Source organism: Oncorhynchus kisutch, linkage group LG19 (assembly GCF_002021735.2).
Source record: "Oncorhynchus kisutch isolate 150728-3 linkage group LG19, Okis_V2, whole genome shotgun sequence".
Lineage (NCBI taxonomy): Eukaryota > Metazoa > Chordata > Actinopteri > Salmoniformes > Salmonidae > Oncorhynchus > Oncorhynchus kisutch.
In genome coordinates, this window is record NC_034192.2 from 16,784,843 (window position 1) to 16,795,443 (window position 10,601).

Consider the following 10,601-nt stretch of genomic DNA (forward strand, 5'->3'; position numbering starts at 1 on the left):
GACGCACATGTACATATCCACACACGCACGCAACATATCCAGCATACAATAACACACACACACTGTCATCTGACATAACTTACTCTGGGCACGCACAAATAACTCTCCCCATAGAGAAAGGAACCAATTGTTTATCCAACCCAAACTTCCCGAACACTAGCCCTTATCCAAATGCTAAATAACTAAACCATAACCACATTACAAAGGTATCTACTACAACTCAAGCATAGATCTTTGATAGAAAAATAACCATGATGAGCCTTAACCACTTAAACATTTTTTTTAGCCCTTTAAACAAACCTAATTTACCTCGACACTGCCACCTGAATGTCATGCTCTGTCATATGCTTGTGTGTGTGTGTGTGTGTGTGTGTCTGTATGTGACCGTGTGTTGAGTGTTTGCGATGTCTTATCTTGGTCTGTTTCCTCAGCCAGTTGGCAGTAATGTTAGTGGTGCTAGATGGTCTTTTGCTTTAGTGACTGTCAACTATACGTTGTGTTTTGTTTCTCTCTCTCAGCTCTCTGGGTCTGAGAAGGTAGGGACTCTGGTGTGCCTCTGTCCCCTTACGTTACATAGTGCCTGTGTGTGCCACCAGCTAAAACATGTATAAGTGTGTGTGTGCGCGTGTGGTTCACGACAAAAGCTCCCAGCATTAACTGAGTGTTTGAATAAATGGATCAAAAATGTAAATAAATATCCACTTTTTAGTGGGCCATAATGGCATAATGTTGAACCCTTTACTTGAACCAATTCTGAATTGATTTGTGACATTTGTTTTAATCCATTTTCCCAGACATACTCTGTAGTAACCAGGTTGTTCAGTGTGCTGCCACAAACCCAAAGCATACCTGTTAAAAGCAACTTCAATGTGACTAGAGTAGTAATACACTAGAGTCCGGTTTACAGTAGCACCTCTTTTTTTTCCCCACATAGTTTACCTCTAGAACACACAATTGTTATTCCTTCATATCGATGGTAAGATAACCAGGTAAGGTAAAACTTTCTAGTGATTCCAATTTAGTAGAACAATCACTCGATTTTAAAATCATTTGCAAGGTAACCCCTGGAAAAACAGAGCTAACTAGTGTGTCTGAATTCCACAACAATGTAGCTCAGACTTATTCTACTGCTATTCTAAGACTTATTCTACTTCTATGTAACGTTACAAATAATCCCATCTATCCACTGTATAGTTAGGGGCCGGCCTGCCTGCCTGCAGCATGAGGGCGTATATTGTATTGTAGCTGTAAACGGCATGGCCATTTATCTGCAGAGCTCCCTACTCTCACTCCCAGCATTACATACACTAACTAATCCACTACTATACCATACTGTCTGTACTGTACACTGACTTCTGATCCCCCCCCCCCCCCCCCCCCCCCCCCCCTCTGCCTGACGTGTGCACTCGCTCACCCCCCTTCAGGGATTTACCCTTCACTAAAAGCATTGGATTGGTGGGTGTAAGTATTTATAGGCAAAAAACAGGTGGGTAATGTTCCACCATAAGCTATACATTGAGGGGTAGTGAACCAGTGCACACTTCAGGGCAGAAGTGTAGAGGATACCCTTGGAATAGACAATTCAATCAATTCAGTTTACATAGCAATGTCCTTAGAAATGAAACTAACAAAGATGACTGATTTACCTACATGTACTGTAAGTGTACTGTGTCGATATGATTGTGTCGGGTGGGGGGGGAACTGCTCTGCGCTTTGCACGAGAACCTCACCCTGAGGCTGATGTTAGATAAGACACAAGTTGTTTGCAAGGCTATGTTATGAGGAGCACATACTCCTACTGTGTACAGATGAATGGCCTCCATCTTATGTTTCCTCTCTCTCTCTCTCGCTCTCTGTGAGAGGCTGTCTCCGAGAGAATCCGTAGTGTAAGATGGCTACAGTAGTGCTCTGTAGTAAAATTATTCCTCTTCTTCCTCCTCCTTCCCCACCCGCTCCACAACTCCTCCTCCTCCTTTCCCACCCGCTCCACAACTCCTCCTCCTCCTTTCCCACCCGCTCCCCAACTCCTCCTTCTCCTCCCCCACCCGCTCCCCAACTCCTTCTCCTAATATCCTCCCTCTCCGTGTCTCCCCTCCCCCTCCTCCCCCACTCCCTCCCCTCTAGATTCAGCCTGTGGTGGCTAGAGGTAGCCTAGCAACCGTCCCGTGCGGTGTAAACCTGGATGCTGACAGCGCCAGGATTCATAGCACCAAGAAGGGAGCCTTTCATGAGATCTTCAACGTCTCAGAGAATGAGCGCCCTCTGCCAGGTCAGAGGACTTACTGCACCTAAAATATAGAGTTTTTATTTTATTTTTCTTCCATTTAACTTGTTTGTTTGTTGTTAAAATACATTTGGGGAGCTGTCTAGCCGCTTGTGGAAGTAAATCAATATAAACAGTTTTTCTGTTTGTGTGTCTACAGTGTGTGAGAATGGGTGGAGGTGCTGCCTCATCAACAGAGACCGGAAGATGCCAACGGACTACATACGAAACGGCATGCTCTATGTTACAGAGAAGTAAGTAGACCTAACTCATCACGTACGGATTCTCTATCAGACTAAACTGGTAGACAGCCTCTCATAACAGTAGCTTTTCACCTCTAGTGGTCTGCTCATCCTTTTAGGTGTGCCATCTTTACTCTCTGATGTGGCTGTGTACAATATACCACGAAATGTTGCCATTATGCTGCAGATTCTCGGCCCTAGATCCAAGAGTGGATGATTTGTGCTGACTCTCCTCTCCATCTTTGGTTCTTTCCTCCTTTCACCATCTGTCTCTTTGTGTCTCAGTTATCTGTGTTTCGAGAGCTCCAGTTCCAAATCGGCCTCCTCCAAGAAGAATAAAGTCATTAAGCTGGCGGACATCACAGATATCCAGAAGGTGTCGATCTACACACTCAACTTAATTCAATGTTTTTGTCATATCCTTTCTGTGATGTCACATCCTGATAGATTCCTTTTGAAATGAATGGATCATAATTGTATTTATCTGATCCCTTCTCTGGTCTCTGTTCCCAGTACAAAGTGCTGTCTGTCTTACCTGGGTCAGGAATGGGAATCTCCATAGCCACTCCCTCCACACAGAAGGTATGGAAATAAAGACTCATTTGACCTTTTTATTATCCTTCACATATTTCTGAGTAAATGAAATATGATTTGTGGATTTCTGTCTCCTCAGCCTCTGGTGTTTGGTGCCATGATCCATCGAGACGAGGCCTTCGAGGCGATCTTCACCCAGTACATGAAGATCACAACCACCTCCAGACAACCCTTGGGCAGCCCTGAGCTGTAGCCCTGCTATCCCCATGGAAAGAGGCCTGGGCTGGGGTCAGGGCTGGGCCACCTACCCCTGAACCCTCCCTGGCTAGAGAAAAGACAATTGGGGGAAGTGATGGGACACACCTCTTCTCCTCCCTCTCTTATTTACAGTGACTGGACAATCTTCTTTTATGACTGAGAGGTGTCTGGTGTGTGCGCTCGCCCGTCTGTCTGGTGTGTGCGCTCGCCCCTCTGTCTGGTGTGTGTGGAGGTGGAACTTATAGTCCAATAGGGATGGTGAACACATTCCAACACTGTAGGAAGAAGGGGGGGGGGGGGGGGGGGGGGGTCATTATTTTTAACACAGACTTCTCATCATAGGGGAAGGAGCTGGCTCTCCTGCCTGCCTGCCTGCCAGCTTTCATTTGCTTCAGAGAGATGTGTGTGTGAGCTGCCAAGACATCGCGCGTCTCTGCTCACCTGTCTTCTCTCTTTCTCGTGAAGTCTTGAGTCAGTGTTACTGTTACTGCTGGTCTTGCACGGAACCGTACGGTAGCTAGATGTTTGTGTAGAAAACAAAAAGCCGTGAACATGGAGCTATAGCATCGGAAACAACGTTCAACAGGACAAGAAGCCTTTTCCATCCGTTTACAATCGTTGCTGTAGATTTTCCTTGGAGACACTCACGCACATTTCAGCAAAAAACAGTCTGCTTTCAGCTGTCTGTTTGCATATGACGTGTATGTGTGTTGTACGTTCAACACTCACGACTGAACTGTACTGTGTGTCACGCACAGCGGTGGGGACCTTGGCGATGATGTTCGTTGTGAAACGTTTTCAAATGCCTTTCCTTTTGAATTCCGCTTATTTTTCTAATAACCAATGGAATGATGAGGAACTGGACTTAGTTAAAGGCAGGTCCTGGATCTGTGGATTGTGTTCTAAAACTAAAGCACACGCCCTGTTAGTCATAGCAGACCTAAACCCTGAATAATGTGTCAACTGAAGGTACGTAGTTTAAATGGAACATTGCTGGTTCAGTGAACTACACTTGTGTGCTGAGTAACCCCGAGGCCTAAAAGATGAGTTAATGCCTTGGCTTTAGCCTAGTAGACTAACACATCCTTAAGGTGCGTACTGTAGGTCACATAAAACATACAAATGATTTTTGCAGTGTCTCAAGGCCCCAGTACCTGTTACTTCAGTATTTAGTGACATGTTACGGTATAGTAATACTATGGTAGTTTTTAACGGTAATACCACAAATACCAACCTGTAGTATTAACACTGGAGTGGTCAGATGTGTACAATGTGCTGTCCTGCTCAGGAGTAAATTTGAACTTGGTTAACTTGACTAGTAACTAGTTATTTCGTCCGGGAGTTTGTCAGTATTTCAATGCAAGTCGAGGCAGTCAACTGGCTTGGTTCCGTAGTATTCATTCACAGCAGGATGAAGAAGTAGTTTGAACGGAATATTTCAATGTCACTTTATCATTGTCACCGGTGTGGGTTTAAAAGCTGGTCTTTTATTTCTCCGATAGGCTTGATATGTAGAATTGTCATGAATGCCAAACCCAGTGGATGTGGGACACCTTTCTGTGTTTTGTAAAATGGCTGGAAGAGTTATTGTGGACATCTGGGCATATTTCTGGTCTATCGTTTGCTTCGAATAAGAGAGTAGATTAAACTATGCTCTCAGATCCTTTTTTAAATTTTTTTTGCCTCTCAGCACTACAAGCTAGTCCCCTAAAAAGCATTCATCTTCCCACACTGTTAACAAGCCCGTATGAACTGTGTCAGTTATTGTCTTATGACTGGGTGTGAAATGTCATTTCTATAGGTTGTCTATTGTCTAAGGAACTCGTGCTGTCAGCGTGTTGATTTGAATGATTGTCTGACTTTACGTTACTGTAGTCTTAATGCTTCCCTGGAACTTAGTCGAGTAGTAACCACGAACTTTGAAATCAGGGTCTGTCCTAAAAGAAGCACACAGAATGTATTGTGTTACTGCTATAAACTCCTAGTTTATTTTCTGTTGTTGCCAAAACGTTATTTTCTTCTTTTTACTGCTGCCTTTACTGCTGCCCTGCTCTGCCAACACCTACATGTTTACTGAAGGTTGGGTTAAAAGACACAATTCATTTCTTGTTTTTCTTTGGGATGCCGGTTTGAGCTCCTTGCCACAGGTGGAGTCATGAAGACTGGACAGATATCTTCCTCTTGCGTTTTTGAGTTAGTGTGTCAACTGTCAAGCTTTTTAAAAAATCTGCTCAGACTGGTCTCAGGACAACCTCTGCTGCTCAGCTTCATCCCAACGGCAAACGTAACCCTGATCCCTGATCTGTTTTATAATACTTTAATAGTTAAAGCTAAAGTTTAGCTGTTCTGTTGAGTTTGTTGTCATTAGCATATACTGTGTACATGTACTGAGTAGCATGATGATGACAGTCCAAGGAGTTGGATCCATGCATCTAGTGACAGACCTGGGACCAGGCTAACAGTAGGTAGACGGTGCCAGCCGAGAACATTCTAGACAGATTATATTCACGCTGCAACAAAGAAATGTCAGTGATCGTTCATAGGGTAGTGCTGTGCGGTACATGGTACAATCATGATAATCTTTTAGCTGTTTTTGGGATCACTCACAGGCCTTCCTTACAGGCAGCAGAGGTCATCATGGTGACTCGGAGAGCTGAGGTTCACTGGTTTCTATTGGTCTCCTTCTGTGCGTCTCATTGTGTTAACCAAGTATTAGTTCTAACTAAATGTAAACGTTAGTCATTTACTTCATGATATTCCCGTACAGTATATCACTGCGAAGTTCAATATACTGCAATCATCTGACAGTTGTGGGTAATTATGTCATCTGTGTGTCCGAGGACTAAAATGACGAAAGAGGAATTTATATACAATAACGTAATCCTTTGCGTTTTTAAAGAAGACAATGTCTATTGTAAAATATGTGATGTACATTTTTTTATTTAAATAAAATGAAGTATTTCCCATTCTCTATTGTAAATCCTTTGTACTACACCTAACGATACTTATAAGAGTAATGTTAGTCATTCCAAATGAGAATGGAGGTACTTGTTGATTGAGGTCGGGAGACTGCAATTCCCACATTCGGCCACTTGATGTCACTACAGGACAGATGGATGGAGACCTGATAATGACCCTTACAGAAACTAGAGGGCAGGCTGTGAAATCATGTAAAAAAGAACTCCCACGGTATAGGTCACACTAATGATAGTGTTTCTCAACACCAGCTAAGTATATTGTAAAGACCTGTTCTGCGTTTTGTGTAATAATGTGGTGGAAGGGAATATATGACTGCATTCACACAGTGTTTCCTCTTTCCACTTGTTTTATATTATGGTAAGAAACGATTACGATTTCATGATTGTAATGATGCATACATTTTCACTCTTCGCAGTGAAAAAAAATCTCAAGTTAATAACTGCAAAAGCTTTTCACTGATTGACAACTTCTACCCCCGACACAAAATCAATTTGGTAAAAGTATCCTCATATTGGTACTGTAGAGAATGACACCGAGCCCCAGATTTCTCATCTGAACACTTAAAAAAATATATATTAAAGCACAGTAAGTTTATTTCCTGTTGGAAACACTGGCATCGTCCCAGAGTGGATGGGTACATAGTGGATGGAGTGGGTGGGTACATAGTGGATGGCGTGGATGGGTACATAGTGGATGGAGTGGATGGGTACATAGTGGATGGAGTGGGTGGGTACATAGTGGGTGGGTACATAGTGGATGGAGTGGGTGGGTACATAGTGGATGGGTACATAGTGGATGGAGTGTGTGGGTACATAGTGGATGGAGTGGATGGGTACATAGTGGATGGAGTGGATGGGTACATAGTGGATGGAGTGGGTGGGTACATAGTGGATGGGTACATGCTACACTACGAAGAGTTGAAGAGACGCAGCATCCGTCACACACTTCTCTCTACTTTAGGCCTTTGGCAGGATGGGGAAGTTCAGAGAAACTATTTAAAAAATGATACCCCTGAGTTGCCTGACAGTTTGATGGAGCCGGTGTATTTTTAGGCCTTCTGATTGAAAGCGACATTGCCAAGATACCCCCTCCTGCTCTAGTTGACAGGGTAGTTTGTACACTTTGACAAAACAGTGACACTCTCTCGCCAATGGCTCAAATGTGTCTGACACACACCACAACTGTGGTGAGTGATGTCTCCCATCATCACCAGTGGGCTGAGGTGACCTCCCTAGCTCCATGGGAGGTGGAACGGTGGACATTTGGCTCTTTGAAGTGGACATTATTCACTGTGGTCACGTCCCAAATGACACCCTATTCCCCATATAATGCACTACTTTTGACCTGGTCAAAAGTAGTGCACTATGTAGGGAATAGGGTGCCATTTGGGGTGCATTCTGTATACATGTTAAAACGATGTTCTCCCCACAAGGATACCAACCATAGCCATTCCTCTCACTGTGCGTCCTGGCTGTCAACACTGCTAGGCTGAATACTGATTACCCAACGTTAGGTCTACGGTGCCAGTCTACCAAACGCTCAATAACTTTGTAATATGTAACTATGTTACCAAGGTAATCACAGCACAACAACACCGGTATAAGACCAACTTAATGTAGTGCGTACTGCGTTTGTCTCGTGTACTTTTGGTCCTGTTCGCCTACTTCACCCATATTCCTGTATATGCGGTTATAAAAGCAACTAAGAATCCCAGAGGTTTTATTTGACCCGCCATTGTACTTTCCTGTTACTTCACCCATGTAATATTCCTGTGGAGTTATGTGAGTGAACTGCTGATTTCCCATGCGTCTATGATCTATGTTGTTCGAAACAAGATGGGTAATGAGGGTTAAAGGATTACATGTAATATGATTACAAAATAAATGAATTGTAATCAGACTACAGATACGGGGAGAGACTGTTACAGATGTCGAAGAGACATCCGCCCTCCGTTCTACTAGAGAATAAAGTGGATAAGCTCCGTTCAAGACTATTATCAACAGGACATTAAAAACTGTAATATTCTAATGTTTCACTGAGTCGTGGCTGAATAAGGACATGAATAATATACAGTTACCCAGGTTTTCCGGGCATCTGCAAGAAAAGATCGGGGTGGTGGTGGTGTGTCTCTTTGTCAACAACAGCTGGTGCGCAATCTCTAATATTAAGGAAGACTCAAGATGTTGCTTGCCTGAGGTAGAGTACTTCATGATAAGCTGTAGACCACACTATTTACCAAGAGAGTTCATCTGTATTCTTCGTAGCTGTCTATTTACCACCACAACCCGATGTTGACACTAAGGCCGCACTCAATGGCTCATAAGCAAACCAGAAAATGCTCATCCAGAGGCAGCACTCCTAGTGGCCGGGGACACTTTACACTTTGCATTTATATTTTTGTTCAATCCAAAGTTTTAGAACACCTGCTCATTCAAGGCTTTTTCTTGATATATATATATATATGTATATATATTAATACAAAAGTACGTGGACACCCTTTCAAAATTGTATCAAATCGAGCAAACAGCCATGCAATCTCCATAGACAAACATTTGCAGTAGAATGGCCTTACTGAAGAGCTCAGTGACTTTCACCATCATAGGATGCCACCTTTCCAACAAGTCAGTTCGTCAAATTTCTGCCCTGCTAGAGCTGTCCCGGTGAACTGTAAGTGCTGTTATTGTGAAGTTGAAATGTCTATGAACAACAACGGCTCAGCCGTGAAGTGGTAGGCCACACAAGCCCACAGACTGAAGCGCGTAGTGTGTAAAAATCATCTGCCCTCGGTTGTAACACTCACTACCGAGTTCCAAACTGCCTCTGGAAGCAACGTCAGCACAAGAACTGTTCATCTGGGGCTTCATGAAATGGGTTTCCATGGCTGGGCAGTCACGCACAAGCCTAAGATCACAATGCGCAATGCCAAGCGTCGGCTGGAGTGGTGTAAAGCTCGCCACCATTGGACTCTGGAGCAGTGGAAACGGATTCTCTGGAGTAATGAATCACTCTTCACCATCTGGCAGTTCGACGAACGAATTTGGGTTTGGCAGATTCCAGGAGAACACTACTTGCCCCGAATGCATAGTGCAAACTGTAAGGTTTGGTGGAGGAGGAATAATGGTCTGTGGCTGTTCATGGTTCGGGCTAGGCCCCATGTTCCGGTGAAGGGACATTTTAACACTGCAGCATACAATGACATTCTAGATGATTCTGTACTTCCAATTTTGTGGCAACAATTTGGGGAAGTCCCTTTCCTCTTGTCAGCATGACAATGCCCTTGTCCACAAAGCGAGGTCCATGCAGAACTGGTTTGTCCAGTGTGGAAGAACTTAACTGGCCTGCACAGATCCCTGACCTCGATCCCATCGAACACCTTTGGGATGAATTGAAACGCAGACTGCGAGCCAGGCCAAATCGGCCAACATCAGTGTCGAACCTCACTAATGCTCTTGTGGCTGAATGGAAGCAAGTCCTCGCAGGAATGGTCCAACATATAGCGGAAAGCCTTCCCAGAAGAATGGAGGCTGTTAAAGCAGCAAAGGGGAGACCATTTTGGAATGAGATGTTCGACGAGCATACTTTTGGTCATGTAATATATTATATATACACATTAAATACAGTATATAAAAAGTATATGTACAACAGAGATATATACACTCACACACACGTTCTCTCACTGGGTGAAAGCAGAAATTAAGGCAATGACAAGTGGAAGCATTCCTTAGTCCAACTAAATTAGTTGTTGTGGTGACAGCAAGTGACAGTGTCACTTTTTATTATCCATCCTCCCCTGTCCAATCGCTCACACTCAGCTGCCAAACTCCGCGGAATGAGGGGAGGCTAGCTGGGGTCAAGCCTCGGTGGCTAGTGTTTTCCATTTTTTCCCCTACAATACAGATTATTTGCTCAGAGCCTCAGAGAAAGCAATTACTGGTAGTGTTATGAATTGTTCACTGTTATGAACGGCAGGGCTATTGATCCAATGTCATTAGAGTGATTTGAGACAAGAGGTTCTTTTCAAATCGGAACGCTTCAGCAAAACAGATCGAAGGTAATGAGCCGACATACGTGAATGCAGTCTCCACTAACTCGGGAACATTGACTTTAAATTTCAATCGCGCTGTAATGCTGAACTTCCTTGATACAGGTTGAATAGAGCCCAAGGTCTGCAGTAGCATAATGGATAGACTTATCTGGCAACCTTTGAGCACGTTTTTGTTTAGTGTTATTCAAGAGGGGGGAGGGGATGTGTTATTTGAAAACTTTACTGACGAAGAGAAGAGACAACAAAAACAACCCAAGTCATTTTATCACTCCGGTTGAAT

At 43.7% G+C, this 10,601-nt stretch overlaps 1 protein-coding gene across 3 annotated transcripts in view; it reads left to right on the top strand.

The window, feature by feature from the left end:
• The window catches only part of gramd4a (GRAM domain containing 4a), a 63,679-nt gene extending 57,414 nt beyond the window's left edge, over positions 1-6,265 (top strand). For 2 of the 3 annotated variants that reach the window (XM_031797841.1, XM_031797842.1), the window contains 6 exons: positions 519-536; positions 2,125-2,269; positions 2,424-2,517; positions 2,791-2,881; positions 3,019-3,087; positions 3,179-6,265. In XM_031797841.1, the coding sequence (XP_031653701.1) occupies positions 519-536; positions 2,125-2,269; positions 2,424-2,517; positions 2,791-2,881; positions 3,019-3,087; positions 3,179-3,292 (531 nt within the window). In that variant the 3' untranslated portion in view covers positions 3,293-6,265. The remainder of the gene's footprint in view (positions 1-518; positions 537-2,124; positions 2,270-2,423; positions 2,518-2,790; positions 2,882-3,018; positions 3,088-3,178) is intronic. The other variant, XM_020509206.2, reaches the window with a different exon arrangement.
• The last annotated feature ends 4,336 nt before the right edge of the window (positions 6,266-10,601 follow it).